At 38.0% G+C, this 24,428-nt stretch overlaps 1 protein-coding gene across 2 annotated transcripts in view; it reads left to right on the top strand.

Moving 5' to 3' along the window:
* The window catches only part of ube2d2 (ubiquitin-conjugating enzyme E2D 2 (UBC4/5 homolog, yeast)), a 29,937-nt gene extending 6,351 nt beyond the window's left edge, over positions 1-23,586 (top strand). Inside the window, exons 2-7 of one of the 2 annotated variants that reach the window (XM_052013517.1) lie at positions 17,216-17,279; positions 17,359-17,410; positions 17,493-17,570; positions 17,652-17,757; positions 21,952-22,045; positions 22,745-23,586. In XM_052013517.1, coding sequence (XP_051869477.1) covers positions 17,402-17,410; positions 17,493-17,570; positions 17,652-17,757; positions 21,952-22,045; positions 22,745-22,790 — 333 coding nt within the window. In that variant the 5' untranslated portion in view covers positions 17,216-17,279; positions 17,359-17,401 and the 3' untranslated portion in view covers positions 22,791-23,586. The remainder of the gene's footprint in view (positions 1-17,215; positions 17,280-17,358; positions 17,411-17,492; positions 17,571-17,651; positions 17,758-21,951; positions 22,046-22,744) is intronic. The other variant, XM_052013516.1, reaches the window with a different exon arrangement.
* Positions 23,587-24,428: the final 842 nt, after the last annotated feature.

The following is a 24,428-nucleotide window of genomic DNA, read 5'->3' as shown; positions in this document are numbered from 1 at the left end:
TCAACATGCTCCAGTGCATTAGCCTGTTCTATGCTGACCTCACATTTGTCAAAGTCCTTCTTTCTAGTGAACACTGAAGCAAAGTATTCATTAAGGACCTCCTCTGCCTCCAGGTATGTTTCCCCTTTATCCCTGAGTGGTCCTACCCTTGTTCTAGTCATGTGTTCCTCACGTATGTATAGAATGCCTTGGGGTTTCCCGTAATTCTACTTGCAAAGGCCCCCTCAAGTTCCCCCAAAGCTCCTTCCTGGCTACCTTATAGTTCTCAAGAACCCTGCCTGATTTTTGCTGCTTAAACCTTAAGTATGCTTCTTTCTTCCCCTTCACTAAATATTTTGCACCTCTCGTCAACCATGATTCCTTTACCCTACCATCCTTTCCCTTTCTCAGTGGGACAAACCCATCCAGAACCCCATGTAAGTGTTCCCTAAACAGCCTCCACATTTCTTCTGTGCATTTCCCTGGGAACATCTGTTCCCAGTTTACGCTTCCAAGTTCCTACCTAATACTATCATAATTAGCTCTCTCCCAATTAAAAACTTTCCCATATCGTCTGCTCCTATCCCTGTCCATGCCTATACAAAAGGTCGGAGTTGTGGTCACTATCTCCGAAATGCTTTTTGGTCAAATTTGTCAGGAGCAAAACAAGAGCATTGTCAGAAATCTAGTGATCTTTGGTATGCATTTCTCCTTTTTGCCATCAGTTGGGCATTGGTCTAGGACAACAGATACTGTGAAAGAAGGGAAAGGAGAGGTCATCAAATCAGATGAGGAATTTTCAGACAAACCAGGAAATATGTGAAATAAATATTAGGACATGTTTCCAATATTTTTTAAACTGAAGTATTGAAGGAATGCTCCACAAAGTTATCTGGCCTTAAAATCAGGAAGTTTGACTAGTAAATTTGTCTAAATGTAATTTTACAATCTCATTTATATCCTGTGACGAAGTTCTACCTGAGTCCAAGCTTTGGTGTCTACGAATTCCCACTTTGGTTAACTGTCCCATCAGTAGTGTGGTTGAAGGAATGCTGGAGAAGCAAAGGTTATCATTGAGCAGAAATGCATTTGGGCCAACCACACAATACTGTAGTTTTAAGAGCAGGATTATCTTATAGATGAACTGTCCCTGACACCCCGGAGTCTTTCCACTATCTACAAGGCCGAAAGTTAGGAATATGATGAACTACTCTCCACTTGCTGGAGTGCAGCTTCAATGGCGCTAAAGAAGCGCAAAGCCATACAGGACAATGCAGGCCAGGCCACTGAGTTAGCACTCCATCAACCATGACTGAAGTCCAAAATACACCACAAGATAATCATCTCCCATACCAAGAATGAAAAGTGAAGCAGGTGCATAGAAACACAATGGCTCAGTTTCCTTGTAATCTGGGTGCTATCCTGACCTGGAAATACTTGGTCTAAATCCTGGAACTTCCTATTAAGAAAGATCCATCTATAGGGGGCTGGGGCTGTTTAAGATGACTCTCCACCATCTTCTGGAGGGCAATTGGGAATGGTAATAAGAGTGCCTATGTGTAAATATGAAAATTGGGTCTAGAATAATATGTAAATAGTGCATCACTGTAAGTTGGGTCACCTGTGGTGAAGCAGGTAGTCACTGATGGCAGCTTCTGGATTTCTGCATTTAACTGCACACAAACTCCAGAAGTTAATGCTGTCTATGTCACAGCCTCAACGAATCAATCTACCCACAGTTCAGTTAACTTGGTCAGTTGCCATCTCGCCTGTATAAGGAATTTTCAATTAACTTTAACATTTGGGTTAGCATGATTCAATAATATAAGCAATGAATCAAAGACCAGTAAGCTCTTGGGTTCAATTCACCTGTTTGCTTTACCCATCTCTACACGAGAAGAGGATACAAGTGTGATCTCTTAAGATTAGGAATGGGGAAGAGCTGACCAGAATTCTTAATTTGGGTTGCCCTGCTGGTTGTGTCTGGATTAGAAAATTGATTCTGATCCAAACCATGTATGGCTGTCTTCATCAAATAGTTTTTCTTACAAGATTTAAAAAAAAACTGCATTATGATTGAAATGATGGATAAAGAAATTATTCAAATATAAAAATGATCCATTAAGTTAATTATTTAAAACACGTGAAACAGCAAATTGTTTTTTTAAAAAGTGCATATTCTAAAATTTATGCCCTCCAACATTTAATATTTGCACCAATAATAAGCAGTTAAGATAGTAATATGATGCATTCAATGAACTTGCTGCTCCCACCACAAGTGCACTGTGGCTGCATTGTCTACTATTTACAAGATGCACTGAAGTTGATTAACAAGGTACTAATGAGGAAGAGCAGGAAGCAGATTGGAATACAACCTGCGTGTTCTCCAAGTCCTGCACCACCCATGCTTTGTTGCTGGTCTAATCTTAAACTATCCAGCAGACTGGGGATATGTTCACCAGAAAGACTGCAGTGTCAGGGGATTAGCTCACACCTCCAATTAAGGATGCACAACAATGTTGACTTTGCCAGCGATGCTAACGTTCAAGAAATCAGAAATGTTATGTAATAGCTGCTGTTTGTTGCTTTTGTTCCAGGTTTGTTGTTCTCCCAATAAATAAGTTTGGCGGGGGGAGAAGAGGGAAAATCTATCAGAAATCCTGGACTGAATGCCATGCAAAAGATTGCTGCATTAAAAAGAATGGGAAGGTTATTGAGAAGATCATTTGCTATTATCTTATTGCATGTCTGATAAAATTAATCAGTGATTTGTCACTTTGTACTCCATCTAATTCTTTGTCTACAAATCTATTGGCAAGCATGCATGACTTTGAGGAAATGTAACTACTGAAACTTGGCAAATAGATTCGATTTGAAAAGTTGTGGTTCTGTTTGAACCCCTTTGGCTATTTGGAGTCCAGATCATGCATACTTGAATAAAATGCCACTTTGCCTCAAGTGGAAATATTGTTAAATATGCTTTCACAGTGGCTTGATGCCATTTTGAAATTATCTGGATTGTGTGGAGGGTTTATCTAGCTATTGTTCAGCAGTGGAGTCTATGCAGCAATTGGGCCTTGGGTGTTGCAACTTGGGGGCCCTACCCTTGAAATACTCCTGAAAGCTGGCAAAACTGGAGTGAGTTTAAACTATGAAAATGAAGAACAAGTTAGAAATGAAATTTAACTAATTGCATCAATTATTCAGCATTAAGCTAATGTTTAGTCATGTTAAAATAAAACTTTCCCCTTTGCCTCTTTAAATCTTTGCCTTGAAGATCACATTAAATTATTGGGGTCTGAAATCCTGATTACCCAGCATGATGCTGAGTACCACTGGACTCCAGTGCCAGAGCAAACTGGATTCTGAAGGCATTCTGCATGCCACTGCACAGGGAAATCGCACATGGACTTCAAGGACTAAACAGCAGTTGCAGAAGCTGACAGAAGTTGGTAAAATCAAGCCTATGATAAACCTGTGAATTGTTCCATGTCCACTGGGGATGGGGCTTCTGTAGGGTGCATGCTCTTTGCCTGGAATCTTTCATCCCACTAAGAAATATTGCTTAAAAAAATAACATTATAGCAAGATTTGACTTGCATTGGTGCACCTCTTGTGGCATTTGAGATGACTTCCTTGGTCTGAGAAATACCAGGCATGTTAATATTAACAGCACTGGCAAGCAAGTTGCCTTGGCAGTGTGATGTAAATTTAGCGTTTTAATTTGGCAAAATTGGGTATTTAGGCTGAGTATCAACTTTATTTTTTTGATAAATACCAATAAAACTGGTGTGGATAGCAAATAATAACTGAAACATAGCCTTTTGGCCTCAACTATTTTACTAATCCATTTTTCCCTCCAAATTACCCAGTACCATGGACTAGTATTACACCCTAGGTGAGCAGTTCCTGTCCATAAGCCACATTCTGATGTCTACTTTTTTTATATAGCAAAATACTTGGTGGATGTTAAAACTGGCAATACTTTTAGTTTAAATGAGAAACAAATTCTTCAAGTCTGAAGCTTTTAAAAACTCAAATTCAAGGCTAGCATACAAGATGTATGTCATATTGAATTTTGTATACTTAATGGAATTAGTAAACCATGCTTTTGGAGGTTATTGCCTGATATCTGAAATGCTAGTGAGCAGTAATTCTACGAATGCATGATCTTTAGATTTAAGCTTTCTGGTAATTTAGTACTGTAATTTTTATATGAGAGCAAATTTTCTACTTTGTCCAGAAAACAGTTTGGATCTGTTAGCTACTTTCCCTTACATGGGTACATGGGTGCAAAGGGTTAGCAGTATTTGCACCATTGCTGAAAGTTAACTTCCCATTGCCTTTACTCAAGAGATTTAGTGCCATACTAACAAACCAGCAGAAGATGATATCCAGTGTTATGGCAATTTGGGTGGGTGGGTGCAGAGGGGGAAGGTGGGAAGAGAGGGTTGGGAGAAGACCATAAGTAGTAGGAAGAGTAATAGATCATTTGGTCCCTCAAACCTCCTCTACCATTCAATGGAATAGTGGCTGAAAGGACATTCATCAGCTCCCTTATTCCTTTGCTTCTGGCCCCTCCCACAAGAGAATATCCCCGCAGCATTTACATGTCTAGCCTTATAAGAATCTTTTGTTTCAGTGAAATTGCCTCTCATTCTTCTAAATGTCGGTGAGTAGAGTCCCAACCTGTTTAACCTTGTGGGACAAAATTCCTTCATATCAGGGATCAAAGTTAAATGAAGATAGCTTTTGAATAAGGAATCTTAATTCACACTATTCCAGATGTGATCTTGCTAGTGCCTTGCACAGTTGTGGTAAGTCTTCCCTACTTTCATGCTCCAACCCCTTTGAAATAACAGCCAAAGTTCCTTATTAACTGCAGTACTTGTGTGCAAGCTTCTTGTTTCATACTTGAGCCCCAAATTACTTTTGTGCTTCAATTTTCTGCAATTTTCCTTCACTTAAGCAATACTTCATTCTTTTATTCTTCCAAAATGAACAATGCTCTACTCCATTGCCGACTCTTTTGCCTACTCACCTAACCTATCAATATCTGTATGTAAACTATTTGTATCTTGTAAACTATTTGTATCCTGCAAACTTGCCATTCCATCTATTTTTCTGTCATCTGCAAATGTGGCCACTATACATTCACTTTTTCTCCAACTCATTAACATAGATTTTAAACAGTTGTAGTCTCTTAATGATCTCCATGGCACCTCACTGGTCACAGATTGGTGTCCTAAAAGTGACACCCTGTCCTTCCTTGCTTTCTGTTCGTTAACCAGTGTTGTATCCATTTGGACACGTTACCTCGAACGCGATGGGCTATTGTGACTTAACCTTTTGCAAGGCACTTTGCCGAATGCCTTCTAGAAGTGGATGGTTCCCTCTATCCTCTTTGGCAAGACTTCAAAATGAAACATTTGTTAGACATGATTTCCTGCAAGTTCTGCTTGATTAGTTTTTGAAATGTGCTGCTTTTCCCAATGATAAATATTGGGCTAATTGGCCTTATAATTACACATGTTTTGACTTCCTCCTTTTCCAAATGGTGTGTCACATTGGCAGTTTTCCAGTCCACTTCTCCAGATTCTAAAGATTTTTGGAAAACTATAATTTTTTCAAGTCACTTTTTGAGAATCCTAAGATATAAGGCTAGAGGATCCTAGGTTAGAGGACTTGTCAGCCTTTGGTCTATTAGCTTATCTAATATTTCTATCATGTTGGTATTTAATTCCTCCCCAATTATTCAGTATCAATGGGATGTCTGTTGTATCTTCTACCATTAAAACAAAATCTGCGACTCCCTTGCCACTTGTTCCCCATAACTATTTCCCCATCCTCCTTCTTTTGTAGGCTAATGTTCCCTTGGATCTCCTTTTATTTTTAAATATATACTTGTTTTTTTATACTCGCTACTTTGCCCTAATAGTTTATTTTCTCATTATCTTATCTGCTAGATTCTTAATTTATCCCACTCTTCAGGTCCACGAGCATACTTTAGAACTTCCTTGGTTAACCATTGTTCCCCTGGAATCTCATAGCTACTCTTTACAAATCGATTATATAATCTACAAAGATTAGTCTCATAATTATTGCACTACTCTTTCTACCTATCCTTTATTTGTTGAATCATGTCCTTTCCTACAATGTACCTGGATGTCTATACACTACTCCCACCAGTGCCACCTATCCTTTACAATTTTTTAACTCCTCCCAAATGGACTTCTGAGACCAGAATGTATGTCTTGATACATCTTCTGAACAGTGCTACCCTGTCACCTTCTCCTCTTGCTCATCCTTCCTAAAAGTCAAATATCCCTGAATATTAAATTCCTATCAATTCCCTTGCGGACAAGTCTCCATAATGGTTATCACATCATGCTTATTCACCTCTGTCTGTGCTGTTAGTTCATCAACCTTGTTACGAGTGCTTTGTACATTATCTAATAGCATATTGATCATCTGGTCCTCATGGTGCTTTTTATGGGTGCTTCCTGTACATATTGGCTGTTTCTTGCATGACAACTGTTTGCACAATTTCATCTTCATTAGCTGTAAAAACGTTGGCTCATTTTGAAGTTGTAAAGTGCTGTAGAAATCACGATTTACAATTTTGCTTTAATGAATGACAAAATATAGGTGAGAGTGTTTTGGGCCCTTTTTTTAGGTCTCAAAATATAGCCTCTGTACTAGTGCAATCTAATGCTGCTAATTTTCATTCTCAATTGCCTTTGGTGGGACGTGAAGTGATTTTTGTAACATAGGCTACCAGAAATTTGACTAGTTCAGCTGACAATTTCTTGAACATTCTTTTGTTAAATGGCATTTAGTTTGCTCTTTCTAAATTTGGGAACAACTTTTCCCATGTAACAGCACTTTTTTTTGTTTTGCAAAATAATTCAGGGCCCTTTTATTAATTGCAGGTTTGCCTTGCTCCAGAACTAACTCAGCTGAGCTATTCCAGAACAGTTGCAGCTGTGACATCTACTTGACTATTGGATATTTCTTGGGTATATCATATCCACAAAAAGCAGGATATTTGGAAAATTACTGTTCAATCAGTGCTGTTGATCATCAGTGATGGAAGGCATTGTTGACGATCTTGTCCAGTGGGATTTTGCAATAACAGATTATTGGCAAGTGTCCGGTTTGGGAACACTAGGACTACATGACTCAGCCCCATCAAATGTAATCCAATCATGGGCCAAAGAGCTGGATTGATGAGATAAGTGACTGTTCTTGACATCAAGAAAGTATTTGAGTGTGTTCAATCTGAAGTCAAAAGTCAGAGGAAAGCATTCCAGTGGAATCAAAACTTGTGCAAAAGTTGTTGGGGTTTGTTGTCATCCTAGCCCCAGGACATTGCTGCAAGATTTCCTCTGAGCACTGTCTTGGGCCTAGTAATCTATTCTTACCATTAATGACCAACCTTCTATCAATATGTCAGAATTGATATTCTATCAATATTCCTGAATGCACAATTTTTAATTTTATTAACAAATCCTTCATGCTTGCATGGAGCAAAACCCAGTTAATCAGCATGCATGGTTTATTGTGGAAATTGTCATACATGCCACTAAAATTGAAATAGATGCCACTAAAATTGAATTGACTATCTACCTTTGATATTTGGTATTAGCATTGCAGAGTCTTCACTCCCCTGCCTCATAAGAGCAGCACAGTTGGTGAGTGATAAAATGGGTCGCTGCAGCTGCATGTCTTCAGCAACCCATGTTTGATCCTGGACCAGTGCTGACTGAGTTTGCATGTACTGTGATCCTTTTTCCTGCCCCTGCCCAAGTGTTCTGGTTTTCTTTCGCATCCCAAGTGTGCGCAGGTTGCTGATTGTGCAGGTGCGCAGAGTTGATAGAGGAAAATAAATGGGGGTGAGGGGGTGCAGCTGGTGAGACTGAAGCAATGCCCTGAGAGGCAGCCTTGACTTAATGGGTTGAATGGCCTCAAGTCATAAGAAATTTGAAAATCCAGTAGGTCATTATTGACCAGAAACTCGGTAGGACAGCCACATTAATATTTTGGGTATAGGAGTTGGTTTGAGGTTGGGTGCCCTGGTGGGTGCAGCTCACCACCTGCAACTTGAAAGGTTGCCATCAGTAGCATGTTGGGATATGGTCCACTAGCAGCTCCCATAGCATTTGAGCTTTGATACCATGCAGGGTGAAGTGAGCCACTTGATTAGCACCCCATTCAGTACCTTAAGCATTCATTCCCTTCACTGTGACTGCGGTATCTAGAAAATGCAGTTACCTGCCTGGCTACTCCAAAAGCATCTCCCAAACCTTTGACCTCTACCATCAAGAAGGGTGAGGACAGCAGACACATGAGCACCACCAGCTGCAGTTTCTCCTCCAAGCTGCATGCCATCCTGACTTAAATGTAGTACTATTCCTTTGTATTGCAGCCTACAGGACTGTGATCAAATTATCCAACTTTTGATCACTTGCTCTTTGTATGAACTGGCTGTTTTTGTGTGCCATCTATTTTTGCATAGGTTGCCCTGCTGGCATGTCCAAGTAAGCCATACTATTCAGTATTAGTAACACATCACACAGACAAAAGGTTAATCTGATTTTTAACTGCTACATTACTTTGCCAAATCAAAGAAATTCCCTTTGTTTCACCCATTGCCCTACCCAACCTTCTCTGCTACCTAGTAGAACTTTTTTCTCAGTACTGATAGAATCCCAGACTTGAAATCATAACTGTTTCTTTTTCCACAGATGCTGCCTGAGGTGCTGAGTTTTCCAGCATTTTCAGTTCTATTTCAGATTTTCAGCATCTGAAGTTGTTTTTTGCCCTTTGTAACTGTCTAAATCTTGAAATTCCCAATCCATTGTCATCGTGCAAGTGCTTTCACTAAAAGGACTCCATTCATATGAGGAATTGATGCTAGCTTTGCCAGTGATACCCACATGCAGGAAAAAACTGAATGAAATCTGTACTTGACAGCTAGTGTGGGCTATAATTATTTGTTGCTCAGAAAAAAAACGGAGGGGTAATAGGTTTGCAGAAGGCAAGTATATACCATGGTATTATAAATTGGACATCCTTTTGAGGGTGGAATAAGCACTAGGAGCTGATTAACCTACTCCACTTGTCTCTCAAAGACTAAGTGGTGACAAAGCTTGTGAATTAAGTTAGAGGAGAACTTTGAAGGCTAGTAGATAGTATGTTTTGCAATGAAGCAATTGTAAGTAAAGAAGTCTGAAACTTAATAGAACACTGAGCAAGTGTTGTATGTGTACACCACATGCTGAGCTGTTTGCAGTGCATATTGACAACAGTTGTGCCATCTCGTAACTCCATCCGAGTGTCTCAAAACCCTGAGTGTACAACTGCCTCCTGGGTCCCAATTCTTTGGATTCATTGTTTGGTGTAAGCTAGGATAAATGTTCTTTCCTGTCTCTGGTGATTAGATGGCCTCCAGTAGGACTTTTTCCAACTTAAGAAGTTAAGGGATGTGCAGAACGAAGGAATTGTACCAAGGCAAGGTAAATGATATGTTTGTTTGCAGAAAAGCTGTTTAAAAAGTGAAAGCCATATGAAATTCTCTACGAAAATATCCCAATATGTTCTGAAATATACTTGAGTTGGTAAACTGTAAATGTTGTGGAAGTGGAAGGAAACTCTTCAGCTAATGAGAAATATTTTTTGAAAATTGTGCAATTGTCAGTAATAGTAATTTTGCTGCATTTCTTGGTCATTAGAAAATGTGACTTGGAGATGGGGTAGGTGGATGCCCAGGCTTAATTTACAGCAAACCAAACTACCTTGCAGTAAAACTCCATTTGGTGATGCTGCATGAGCAAATTTTCTGGACTATTAGATGTTGTTCCCAATTAATATTTCAATATGCTTTTAATTTGCTTTTTTAGATATTAGACACATTTTCTAGTGAACCCAGTGATTTAAAGGAAGTGTGAGGAAACAAAGCCCTGGTAAATTTCAGAAGTGTGGAAACAAGGTGCATTTGAAAGGCATATGGAAACTGGCCCCCAGAGCATTAAAGGGAGCAAGGGAACTAGTATCCAGTGAGAAACCATCATGATTTCTAAATAGTTGTATAGCAGATTATTCTAGTTTTACTGAAATGTTTTAAAGAGTGGAGGAAATAGAACTTAAGACCAAAATTGCACCACCCCTTCTAATATTTCAGAAGGCATTATTATTAGAGGATGGTTGCATACAAATTATTGTGTATAACCAATGGGTAGAATCTTGTGAAAGACCATTTTTTCCACCCTCTTGGGTGCAGTTTACCCAGAGCAGAGAGGCCTACAGCCAATTAAGACAGTAAGTGACAGGATACTGTCCTGAAGGGCTTTGACAGTGGGAGAGTCCCCACCCCCTGATTTGTCAGCTGTCAGGTTACAGCTGCTGTGCTGCACAACTCCCAAGAGGGGTGAGTGCAAAATGGTTCAGTTCACTGTCCTGGGCTTGGCAATGAAGCTTTCCCCAAACTAGTATTAACACCAAATCAAGCATCCCTTACTCCTTTTGTGGCTTTAAATCAAAATAAAATTCTTTGATCTACCTATTTTGGCGGCATGAAGGCAGGTGGCCTCTGGGAAATAACCAGGGGTCTATTGTTATGTACCGTTGCTCTCTGCTGTTGCAGGGTATGGCCTTGGGATGCTTAGTAATGTGAACAAAAATTATGTGCTTCTATGAATAAGATGAAACTAATTGTTAAGGTTGTCATTAATGAAGCACAATGACCTAAATTTCCTTTGGTGGAGAGGAGCTAGATTCATTTGCAGTCAGTTCTATTAAACCTGTGGTTGGATTTCACCAGATAACATTTATCCTTAAGACCACTGATTCCTAAATTCATCCTTTAGGATGAACTTTGTTCAGCAAATTAATGTATTGTGCCTCCCACCATTCAGCAGTTTAAGTACACTAACTTGTATCACCTGCCTGTTTGTCTATGACTAGAAAAGCCTGTAACTGTTGGCATTTATGGGAGTGATTGTCAGCAGGCCACCTCAAGGTGAGTTCCCAATGTCATTTATGGCACTGAAGCCACCAGGGTTGATGGGTGAAATATATCACTACTCCCAGTGAGTGGAAGCATTATCACTGTTAACAATTTAGAAAACTTTTTTTGTGCCCTCAGCATTTATCCAGCTTTTCAAATATTCATGTCAGCTTCTAGAGCATTGTTTTGAACTTTCCCTATTTGTTTAGTGGAGCAAGAACAAGCCTGACCCAGTATATAATGCTAACTGATTTTGAGCACAAGTCCGCAACTCTGAAATTTCATGCTTAGTAGGCAGAGTTTTGGGAACTAATTTTCAATCATCTTCTGGGGGTGAGGAACAGCTAGTTTTAGGAAAATGATTCAATTATTACTTTAATTGGTAAAGTGGCATATAATATCCACTGATACGTGTAATTTAAATTTGAACAAGTTATAATAGTCCTAACCAAAATAAAAATACAATCTAGGAATAAATCAATAAAGTGGATAAGATAGCTAAATCTAACTGTTGAATATATTAGAGTTAAAACAATGAAACATTCAGTGGGGCAGGCAACCTTTGGAGAGAAATAGTCAATGTTTCGGGTAATAGACCCTTCATCTGCAGTGTTTTTAAAACTTCATATTTAAGTTTATTCAGGTAATGTTAGTTCTCTAATGCAAATCTACTAATTTCACTGGTATTGATCACTCCCAGGTCATGGATCAGACTGAGTGGATTGTTCCTCAATGTACAAGCTGTTCTGTATTTTTCTTGCACTGAACATGTAGCCTCGTAACACAGAACCTCAGTTTATATTGAATTAAGAAAGCTTGTGTTGTAGTGCCAATTAGACCAGAAACTGTTTATTTACTTTTGATTTTTGCAGCCACTAGATTGAGGCTGTATGTATTCAAATGGCCAATCATTTTTAATTGGATTCTGTCTGTTTCTCGTCTCAACACCTTTTAAACTTTAAGTTGGTTCTGATTGATCATCCTCTATTGATGTATGCAAGTACTTCAAGGAGTTTCTAATAAATATAGTTCAGTGCTAACAATGTCCAATGACAGTGGTAGTTTTTAATCTAGATTTTGGCCAATGGCTAACTACCTTTTTGTAGAAATAGAAATGGTTTACTTGGATGCAATTGTCATAGATGAAACTTCATAGTCCTTTTAATTCAAATGTACTTTTTGACTAATCTAATACTATACATAAAATGCTGCATGGTTGAAGATGGGTACCCTTCTAAATGTCATCTTTCATCCAATGAAGTCATATTTTGTACATTAAATCCTGACATGCTTGTTTTCCTTCAGTAAAGAATAATGGTTCCTGGGAAACCTTGATTAATGTAGAATCATTGGTTTCCATTTCCTGTTTGTAACCTCAGCAATAGTTAACAATTGCTGCTGACAGCATGGCTAACTTGCAACTGTGGTGTCAATAATACTGCATGAAATTAAATAATTTGCAATTCTGGCAATATGTTCAAAGGCTTGCTGTAATACTTCACTTTAAGCAGGGAAACTGTTTAAGTCTTCTATATCCATAGAAATTGGGCATCCTCTGTATATTTGTCTGTTTCATGCTGGCTGGTTGTCCTGATGGTAACCTGAGATTACCAGCAAAAAAAAATTCAGTGATATCATTTATGATTTAAGTAGTACAGAAATGTGAAAATTAGTGGGGTTCTTTTGAGTGGTAGAAGTCTGTAAACAGCCTGTTACTAATCATGAACATTTGTTGCACTTGCTTTTGTCAGCCATTCAGGCCAAAGTTTATACCAGCAGTCTATTCTTGTTCACTAGTTTTTGCCTCTGATCCAATTGGCAAGAAAATGCAACATGATCTCCAATCTTTTAGTCAGTCACAAAACTCTATGATCTAGCTGCCTTGTGATAACCAATTATAGATGAGAATCTTCTGTTTAATTGACATGGCATGGAAAATTAATTGCATGAAGTAATGTAATAGCCAAAGTTCAGAATTGGCTATCAGTGGCAAAGCAGTGGTGCTCACTGCCAATCTAGAAGAAAACCGTTCCTCCCCCCCCCCCCCCCCCCAAATATGGATTTCTGGAAGATCCTTTCTGGTTGCTGCTATCAGGTGCCAATTCAACTAGGGCTCCCCCATCTATGACAAGTTCAGAGCACAATGAATTTTTAAATGACTTCATATAAAGAGTATCAAGTTTTTTTTAAAAAGAGCAAGGTAGAAGCTAACAACTTTAAACTTTTTGCTTTTTAGTACATGGGATTTTAATTGAGAAAATTGCAATTGGGACTGGGTAGTTTGCTTGGGACCAATTATGATGTGCACCATTTTAATAGCTCAGACCTTGAGGTAATTTTCAGAGTATTTTGCAGTGGGAACAGATTATAGTTTAAATTTGCATTCTTAATCTTTATTCAGTTCTCACCAATTCTCAACAAAAGAATGTTACATCTGTTATTCTGCAGAATCATTGACTGTAACTTTGGATTTCCCATATAAACTTCAGGGTTTTCCCTACTACAAGTCCCATGAATTAATGACTCAGAACCAGTTACCTGGATTATAATTTCTATCATTCTGGATTCATTAATTTATCAGGATGCATCTAAGAAGTATTGACATTTTTCAGGGTTGTCCTTGCACTTCAAGCATCTCAACTGCCACAACATTAAAACATCCAGTTATTAATATAAAGGGGGTCTTTGGCACTGTTTTAACAAATTTGCAGAAAATTAATATTTTAACCAAATTCCTCTTGTAATGACAAGCTTGCACTTTGCTTTGAATTTGAAAGAAGCACATGGTATAGTGTAAAATTAATTTAAAATGAAATGACACTGAATTAGACTACAAATCAAACGTAGAGAATAACTAATCCAAACTTGCATACTCTTTGGAATTCTTAGTGTTGCTCAGATGTTGATCAAATTTGTAGTTGCTCTGCTTGGCCCTCTTAACCCGATAACCACATATACACACATGTGCCTCCTTGGGCAGTCCTTTGGGATTACAGATGACTGACTTTTTTTGGGGGGGAGGGTCTCAGGTGGTTAATGAGGCCAATGTGAACACCATAAGACTCAAGTATCTCTGCATCCTTTTGAGTTGAAATGTCTTGGCTCTTGTCCTGTGAATTAACTCCTTGAGCACTATATATAGAACTCAAAATTATTTGCATCAAGCATGAAACCTATTGGTTTACAAAGAATTTGAATTTGGTGGTCCTAATTTTAATGTTGACTTGCAATTTCTGAAATTTGCTTTTCTTCCACAGTTGCATATACTGTAACTTTCAAACTCTGGTTGACTAAGTGTGGATTTTATCCGATTGAATACTTTTGTTATAAAATCAGATTATGTACCTTTCTCTTCTACTGTATCTGGGTAGAGGTGGAGGGTAAATTTCTCTTGTTTTTAATGATTTCTTCATTCATAAATTCCAGTATCTGTTCTAAACACAAGTTGATTCCTGACATCTTTTTCAGACAGTTGTTCCCTGGTATGTCTTGTGCTCCATTCCAAGTTTTTCTTATTGCTCTTCTTGTTCTGGTTTCTTAAGTCTTTTTTGTATTTTTTAAAAAAAGTCCTAATTTAACATTTTTTAATCTGGTCAAAGCTCTGAAATAGGAAATCCTGTATGTTCTCTCCCAACATATTTCATCATAAATGAGAGAATCTGCCTTTTTATGTAGTTCCAGCTATCTTCATAAAAAGCTTAGAATAAACTTGCATTATTAAGACTAGCTACTTGTAGTACATCCAGTTATGAACTTGCACCCAGCAATTTCCCAAAACCAACAATATCACTATCAAATCACCTTTTAGGTGTTTCAGGGACAGATGTCCTCAGGACATGACTGATTATGGATTCAGTGCATGGGATCTTTCGCATTTACTTCAGAAAGTTGATGAGACCTATTTTAATATTGAATTTGAAAATTCAACATCCCCACTGATTCCTAGGAACCTGTGGCCCATGGCTGCTCAGAATGGAGGAGGAGCATTTCAGGATGGTATTAAGCATACAAGTCCTGTGTAAGGAGTGAACATCCTTGCAAATTACCCCCCTCCTCCATCTATGGAAGAATCTGGCTCTTGCATTGTCCTTGTTAACCATCTCAGAACCCAGAAAACCAAAATGGGAATAAGTTATCCTTGATCCTGAAGGACTGTCTAACAATGACAACTTGCAGTATTGCAGCTGGTGAAGTTGTTATTGCAGGTCACATTTACCAGTTGATTTACAGATATTGGAGTATTGCTTTATGTAAGTTTTTTTTTGTGCGCCAACCTTTTCAACTGCCTTTTTTCTACAATTTGTTTTGGAAAGATGGGTGTATCGCACTGACAACTAGCCAGCAGTCTGATGCCAGCATATTTGACCTTGTGTTTCACTTCGGACTTGCCACTTTTTTTTAGAGGTGGTTTCCTATCATGTTAAATTGAGGGCTTGATATGCTTCACATTCGACAACTGAATGATTTTTGAATTTCACCAAGCTCGATGGAGCAGGAAAAGGCCGTCCAACCCCCTTGTGCCTGCTCTGTCATTAAGCAAGAATTAGTTTAACTTCAGTGGCACTTTCCTGAACCTTCATCTAATATTCAAAAATCTTCATTTTTCTCAATGATTTGTTTTGTTTTTAATTCAAATGTGTTTGAGCAATCTTTGTAGTTTCTGATGGAAGGCAGTCAGAAAGAGTGAAAGACGCTGCAACAGCAATGCCTCCAAGATGTTGAGGGTCATGAGACTAACAGGAGGATTTTAGTGAGGGGAGGGTGGGTGGTTGGAGGACATGAAGAAAAGAATGTACGATTCAGCCCAATGTATATTAGTGGATAGCTTTCAAGATTCAGTAGACATTGCACTTCATTCCTATTATATTCTTGGTTCAGCATTGTGTAATTTAAGATTTACTTCATTTAATTTATCAAGCCTCCATGCATAGCACTGCTTGTATAATACTATAATTCCCTGTACTTGTCAATTTTTGGGATCTGGGCATTACTAATAAGACCAGCATTTATTGCCCTTGAGGGTGGTGAGCCACTGCCTTGAATCACTGCAGACTTCTCTGGCAAATGTATTTGTACATGGCTGTTGGGGAGGGAGTTCCAGGGCTTAGATAAAGTGAAGGACCGTCACTATATTTGCAAGTCGAAGGTGTCCACGTAGTGGAATCTGCGGGTGGTAATGTTCCCACATACCTGCCTTTCTCCTTCCTGGTGCTAAAGAATACAGGTTTGGAAGGTGCAGCCACGATGTGGTGGAGGGAGTGTATCCTTCAGGAGCGTGAGGGGGTGACAATTAAGTGGGCTGCTTTGTCCTGGATGATAACATACTCTGATAGTAATGCCAAAGATGGTTAGACTCTTGTTGATGTCGGTGCCAGGCAATGACATGTCATTTAACCCATATCTGAATATTTTCTAGGTCATGTTGCCTGCAGGCATGGGCTACTTCATTTACTGAGGGGTTGTAAATGGAATTGAATATGACACAATCATTATAAAATTGAGTTATGGAAGGAAGGTCAATGATACAACAAAAAATGTTTTGGGCCCAAAGCACTTCTAGGAATTCTCTGGGACTTAAATGACTGACCCTCAACCACAAACATTTTCCTTTGTATGAAGTATGATTCCTCCAACTGGATATCCATTGACTTCAGTTTTACCGAGGCCACACTTGGTCAAATGTCAGGAGCAATCCCTCCCACCTTGTCCCTGAAATTTGGCCCTTTGGTTCCATGTTTGGACTAATGCAATGACGAAGTCTGGAACTGAGTGGTCCTGGTGAAATCCAAACTAGCCATTGGCAAGTAGATTGTTATTGAGTAAGCACTGCTGGATAGCATTGTTGATGATGGTTTCCATCAGTTTAATAATGAGATGGTGGATGATTGAGCAGTAATTAACTGGATTTGTCCTACCTCTTTGTGATTGGGTCATATCTGGACAATTTTCTCACTGTTATGTGGATGCCAGTATTGTAACTCAATTGGAACAGCTTGTATAGAGATTTGACTGGTTCCAAATGCAGATATTTGGGATTATAGCTGGAATGTTGATTGGTCCCACAGCCTGTGTTGTATCCAGTGCTCAGAAATAGACTGCTCTCTCAATATCACGTGGAATTTGGAGTCAATCACTTCACAAAGTTGATAGTTGCTTTGCCTATTTCAAATTAAGCACCATTACTTTTAGAATACAAACATTCAATTGTTTTTCAAATTTGATCTTTAGGAGTTGAATGATTTGGCCCGTGATCCGCCAGCACAGTGTTCAGCAGGTCCAGTTGGTGATGACAGTAAGTACATTTTGTAAGTTGATCATAAAACCTTCTTAAACATGATTTTTTTTGCAGCAACACTAATATATGACTTAAGATTTTTAATTTTTTCTGCAGTGTTCCATTGGCAAGCCACAATAATGGGGCCGGTAAGTAAAAATATTACTACCCTTAAAGAACAAAGTAGAAACTTGAAGAATATTGGACTCATTAAAACTTTTCTTTTAACAGAATGACAGCCCCTATCAGGGTGGTGTATTTTTCTTGACCATTCACTTTCCCACAGATTATCCCTTCAAACCACCCAAGGCAAGTATCTTTTCATTGACAAGTTTTATCATGTTATTGTGAGTTTTGCATTGAGAGTAACTTCTGTTTTTATCTTTCCAGGTTGCATTTACAACAAGAATCTATCATCCAAATATTAACAGTAATGGCAGCATCTGTCTTGATATTTTACGGTCACAATGGTCCCCAGCACTAACTATTTCAAAAGGTATTTGAATCTATTTGATTAAAAGCTGGTATTGATCTTGATGCATGCTCTTCAAATGAAAACCTCAGCCACGAGTGAACAGTTCAGCACTAATATGATAAATCATATATCTAGCTATAAATATGATAAATCAAGTGACCTCTGCTGTGTCACTTCCTTAATGCATTTCTTAGTAAAGCAGATGTAAAGCTGTTCATCATAAACCTTTCATCTGTTCTGCAGAGGTAACCTTCTTGACAAACTATTTTGGAGTTTTGCTATGCTGTATCTATTTAGGAGTTGCTGTCCCAGAATAGCACCTTCAAATACTGCTTTTAATTACTAGTGTAATGTAAACTACTACATTGGCTGACAGCCCTTAAACAATTTGAACTTTTGTAACCAAGTTAAAAGGAAAATGTTTTAAGTTGCTGCCGATGTCTATTACTATTAGGCATATTGTGGGCTCTACTGGGGTGTATGGAATAAAGTATTAGTGCCAAATCTGTCCCACGTTTATTAAATTTAAATTGACTAATTGTCAGTATTTTCTTAAAAACATTTAGCTTTCAATTGCTTTGTTCTTGTTCAGATGTTAAGTTAGGACTCAAATTTGCATCTCAAATGCTTATGAGCAGCACAGTGGCATGACAGATTGTGCTACTACCACACAGCTCAAGCAATGTGGGTTCAAATTAGTGCTGAATGGAATTTTGCATGCTTTTCCTGTGACCCTGGTTTTTTTTTCCAGGTGCTTGGGCCACAAACCAAAAGTATGCTAGAATGTTGAATGGCTTCTGTAATTTGCCCCTAGTTTCGGTGAATGGTAGGGAAATCACAGGGTGTAATCACAGATGGGCATGTAACAATAGTGTTTTTGGAAGGCAACAAGGGGAATGAGACTGATGGGAATGCTGAGAACTGCCATTGACTTCTGTGACTTAAAGCATGAGGTAAAACAGTTCAAATGTTTCAAGTCTGCCATTTCAGTGTTTGTTTTCAATCCCCTTATCATTCAGAAATGTATTGATCAATAGCTTTAATAATGTACATTAATTGGTGAACTTTTGTTCAAACACTTATTAACAAGCGTATCTACAGTTAGCAATACTTTATTGTCAAAATGAGATAATATAACTGCACCACAACCCCTAGCCCACCTGTTCTCATTTCAATTACTGAATTTAAACTGCTATTCTTAGATTTTGAATTAAATGACATTCCAATTTTGCTATTGCAGTACTATCATGAATCCCAGTGTTAGAAATGTTATTGGCAGTCAATGTTGCATTATAGTCTTACAATTATTTTTAGTGTAATAAAAAAATGTAACTTGGAAAATGAATTTTGTAGATCTGGCTGCCATAGAATTTAAGACTTTACATGACTTTTTTACTTTTCTGTAACACTTCAAGTATTACCTATGTATAACATTAATGAATTGGAAGTCTCACTCCAGATTGCAAAATCTGTGTGCAGTATGGTTGCATGGAATTGTAGTTTGAAAATTAAATCCTTTTGGGAAATATTGAAGTTTATGGAAAGTCTGTGTTTGAATCTTTATCATATCTAGTTCATGGTCTTGTTCCCTATAAATGGTAAGCATAATGCATAGTCTTAGTGCTGTCTCAGAAGTGAACAGAACCCTTTCTCTTAAATGGATTGCATGTGATCAATTGGAGGGGAAAAATTATGCCACTGTGGAAAGTGACAACTAATTCTTTGACCTAAGCTAATTACTAAATGGAGGTTTACCAACTCTGAATGTATTCCAGGAATCACATACATTAATACTGAAAATTAAAGATGCTCATATGTTTTTAGTCAAAGGTCCATCTTTGGCCACAATAGATTATATTTACATGCCCTGCTCTTATTTATTTAAAAATATTTTCTTCATAAATTTTCACCATAATGTTCTACTTATGGAGTGATTTTTGTTTGCTAGTGAATAGCATGCCACTCAACACAGGCACAAATACTGGCAATGCATTTTTCCTTGACTTTTTTTAATTGACAAAATTTCACTTACTGAGATGTTTTCCAAGAAGTGATTCCTTTTGTGAATTGAGGAATCTGTTAATTAACTGCTTGCAGAACCAACAATAAGTTAGTGTGCAATAAAGACTTAGTGCTGGAAGTACTCTGGTCAGTCATCTACTACAAAGAAAGGTAGCTCTTCAAGTGGATAAGCTCTAATTGAACTGAAGTTTATAAACTAGTAGAGAGCTTGTTTTTGAAGAAAAATCAAATGACCTGTTAGTGTGGTGAGCTAACTGAAGGGATAATCAAGGTAAATGAATGAGCAAGGAGTAATGAGTTTAGAGAAGCTGTGACTTGGAATACTACAAAACCAATGCCAGCACCTGCTCTTTGGCTGTTAGAGAGAAATGAGTGCAATAGTTATGATTTGAAGTTGCTGAATTCCATGTTTATTCTGGAGCCTATCAAGTGCTTAACCAAAAGATGAGGTGCTATCTAGATTAAGCTTCAACTTTGGCCTCTTGTATTTTTGCTCAAGTGAGGTGGAAGAAAATAGCTAACAAAAGCTTGTGGACTGAGTAGTGATATTTGGAAACAAATATTCAATCTATTTGTAGTCGTTCCTACATTGGAAAGAGAATTGCATGTAGTAAGTACTCTTAATAATCAGTAAATTGCTGTTTCATGTGGTTCAGCGGTCTGAATGAGAGGAAGGGGGAAGAGATGGGTGTTCCAGGTCGTTCTTGCAAAGGGCAGTGTGTTGGGGGCAGTGTGTTGGATGCAGTGTTTCCACATGATGCTGAGGGCACAGACATTTTAATGCAATGAAGTGGCTATGTTTGGTTGTAGCAAATTGTCAGGCAGTTTTCTCCCTAGGTGTCAACACGAACTCTACTGTGTTCTTGTTAGTCTATTGCGGATGCATCTATATGTGGATAATACTGGTAGTGTTGACTACCATGTTGTTGAGATCGTCTTACATGCCTACCGAGGACAAACTTGTCTCATCCTGTGACATTTCCATAGTGCTAAATGGGATAGATTTGAAACAGATTTTGCAGCTCAACTGGAGCCTATGAGGCACTGAGGACTAACAGCTGCAGATGTTCTGTCTGGGGTGAATATGCAGTGTTATTGTGTACCTGGAAACCCTAGTCTGTCTTGGTAGCAAATATACTGGTTTGGGAGGTACTTTGAATATCCTAGTGAGTAACAGCAATGGATTTTATAGATAGGATGCAATGCAGCCTCCTGTGTGTTGGTGATGCAGGAGCAAATGAATGTTTAATGTGGTGGTTGGGGTGCTGATTAAGTGGACTGATTTGTCCTGGGTGCTGTTGAGCTGCTTGGATGTTGATGGAGTGGCAGTCATCCCAGGTGAGGGTACAGTAGGAAACTTTCCATTAATCCTGACGTGCTTTCTTGATGGTGGAAAGGCTTGGGGGCAGCAAGTCATTCACTGCAGGATGCCCAGCCTCTTGCCTGGTTTTGTATCCACTATTTGTATGCAGCCTTTGGCTTGCATCTTTGACTCTAAATTACCAAGGCCTTATCCCTCCTCAGCTCAGTGAAATTGGCCCTCAAGTTTTAATTTTAAATTCTCGACCATGTTTGGTTTTGAAAAATTGGTTAGCAACTTCTGGAAAGGAAATGGATATTGAAAGGTTAAACATGGTTTCCAAAATATTGAATTTTTCCTAATGATAGGATAATTACCACTTCCACCTTTTTTGACAATTAGCATAGTCAAATATTAAACCACGTGCTTTGTTACTGACAGATTGAAGCAAACTTTTGAAAAGTAGGGCTTGGTAAGGGAAATAGAACTGGTAAGTAGATAGCTTCAACTGGGCTAATGACATCAATACAGTAAATGTCCATGTACTTTGATTTTTGTCAATTATAGAAGTAGAGCAAGCCAAATTTGATATGCTGTCAATATTCCAGCAACTGGATTGTTTAATTGATTGCATTTAATTTTTCCTTTGATTCGTATTTTGCCAAGTGTTGGAAATGCATTTTTAATTTGCCATTGGATCGCAGTTGCTTTCAATTCTACTGGTGTAAAATAACATGCAGATATAAATGAACTCTGTCCTGTGGCTCTACACTTTGAGGTGAAGTAATACCTATTCAGCTGCAGTTAGACATGTTTATGGTATGTGCAAATGGTAGCTTAGCCATGGATGATGGAGTTGTAAGCATTTTAACTAAATTTTAACTCTCTTTCAGTTCTTTTGTCCATTTGTTCACTGTTATGTGATCCAAATCCAGATGATCCCCTAGTGCCTGAGATTGCACGTATCTACAAAACAGATAGAGAAAAGTGAGTACATGCTTTAAATGTTTAAGCTCTAAAGTGCTACCTGTGCAAAATAGTTTGTATGGTCTGAAATTTCAAATGTTTTTGCATTCTAAGTGAGATGCATCTTGTGCATCCATTGAAATTGCCAATTAGATACAAGTATAATTCACAAGTCATAGTCAAAGTTTCCGAATTTTTTTTTTTAGTAGTTTTGACCATGAATTTTTTAAACCTGTTTTTTGGGAATTTCAGTTAAATAAATGCAGAGTGATTAGTTCACATTTTCATAGCCATACATTGTATGGAAACAGTTCATTCAGCCCACCACCTCCATGCTGACCAGTGGGCACCCATTCCTTTTGTGCTTTTGTAGTTGCCTGCTTCAGCTGCCATCAAATTAGCAACTAAAGTATTCTTGAGATTTGACCTTTTTGTTCTTGCCTATTTTTGTGAACTAGCGTTTCATTTAAATGAGTGCTGAAACATTGTATCATGGTTGGTAATGTATGGACGTTTCTAGGTCATGCCAAGTGCTTGTTTTATGTTTTTAAATAGTAACTTGTAAAACGCATGGGAAATGTAAAGAGATAAGATTCATTTGAGAGCTTTTTTTTGATAAATAGACACAGTGAGCAAAATGTCTACTCCCTGTGCTGCAATATTAAAAGTTGAAAGGTGTCTTTGTATTTTTACTATTATAGTCTTTCTTTTTACTTCTAGGTACAACAGAATAGCTCGGGAATGGACTCAGAAGTATGCAATGTGATTACATTAAAATGTTGACGAACCTCTTAAAATACAGCTGGGGGAACTTGCAAAACAAATTTTTTTGGTTTCCATTTGACTGCTTTCTTTGAGCCCACGCCTCTTTCCCCTGTGCACATGTTCACCTGATCCAGCAGTGCTGCGTTGTTTTGTGTACATATTTGGAACAGCTGATAGAAATGCCCCTCTCAATTGTTTGAAATTCTGACTACTTACAAAGCAAGTGTTAATGTCCAGTTCTTCAATCATAACATTTTTGTGAGACTAAAAGCATTCCTAGTCATTGTAACAAGATTGTTAAAAATTCAGGGTTTAAGTGCTTCCGGGGATGGGAACTTTCCCTTTTATAAATGTATGTTGGAGTTCTTTTAAACTCATAATGGTTATGAATAATAGAATGAAGAACTTTAATTTGTTTAAATGTTTTGCAGTTTTTATGCTGAAGAATGCAAATCTACATTCTAGTTAAACGTTGGAATGGAAAGTTGGAAGCATACTTGTGTCCTATGAAATTGATCACTTCAATTGTCTCCCTCAACAGTTAAATGGATTGGAGTTATTAGTTAGCCAATCATTCAATTTTCCTACACCTTTTTGGTTTATATTTGGCTTGCAGTGAATGACTCGCTAATAACTCTAATTTTCTTTTTTGTTTTTGTTAACTAATCTTAGCCTCACCTGGATGTAAGGATAAAAATTCATGACTGAACTTGTGTATATTTAATGACCCAAAGGCTCTCCTGGAGCTTGTATGTTCAAAATGATTAATCTGTGTAATAAACTGATTACTAAAGTCATTAAGTATTTCTCTGAACAGGGTACAAGACAAATTGAACATTACCATGCTGTAAACCTGCTGGCAATACTGAGCGTTTCTTTAAGAAAACATTAGCAACTGGCAGCTGAGATCATGTCCATGTTTGTATTTTAAAATTCTGTTTGCAGTACCCAGCTTGCTAGGAACCACCTATCTGTAGTTTGATAATTACATAATCAAGATTTGTATCTCAACAGCAAAAAGTTGGTATCTGAAACAGTTTATTTTGAGTTAGTTAGTCTATTAAATTTTGGTCACTGGATCTTTCCACCATACTATTTCATTTTTCTTTGAAGATTGCATAGCAGATGGTATTAGGGCTCACTGCCTGACACTTGCATTGCAGAACTTCATAATGAAGTAAGTGTGTAATTGCACTAATCTTGCAGCTTGCATATGGAACTCTTATGAAATGATCTAGTTTTATGTAAAACTGATCTGCATTAGAAATTGACTTTTGCCATATGTACCCTGCATGTTCACCTATTATGTTAGATATTCTTCAGCTGTAGTGCACTGAACTTGCTGTCCTTCAGATAAAGCTTCAATCTGAATTCTTCAGCCACTTGCTTTGTTCTTTTATTCTGGATGGTGGACAATTTGAGGAGCAGTGGGCACAAAATTGCCTTTGGCCATTCTAAAGGTTGAGAATTGTTGTGACTTGCATTTGGCTCATGGAGGCTTGTTGAACAAGTTATCCAATTAATGTCATTTTCCTGCAAACTTTACTTTTGAAGTATTTACCCTGTTCCCTTGGATTAGGTGAATTTTCATAGCCCTTCAGAAGGTGCTTTCTAGGTCATAACTTGATGCATTTGTTTT

This window comes from Pristis pectinata, chromosome 4 (genome assembly GCF_009764475.1).
Source record: "Pristis pectinata isolate sPriPec2 chromosome 4, sPriPec2.1.pri, whole genome shotgun sequence".
In the NCBI taxonomy this organism is placed as follows: Eukaryota; Metazoa; Chordata; class Chondrichthyes; order Rhinopristiformes; family Pristidae; genus Pristis; species Pristis pectinata.
The sequence above is the reverse complement of the archived record's forward strand: the minus strand, read 5'-3'. Positions and strand labels throughout refer to the sequence as shown.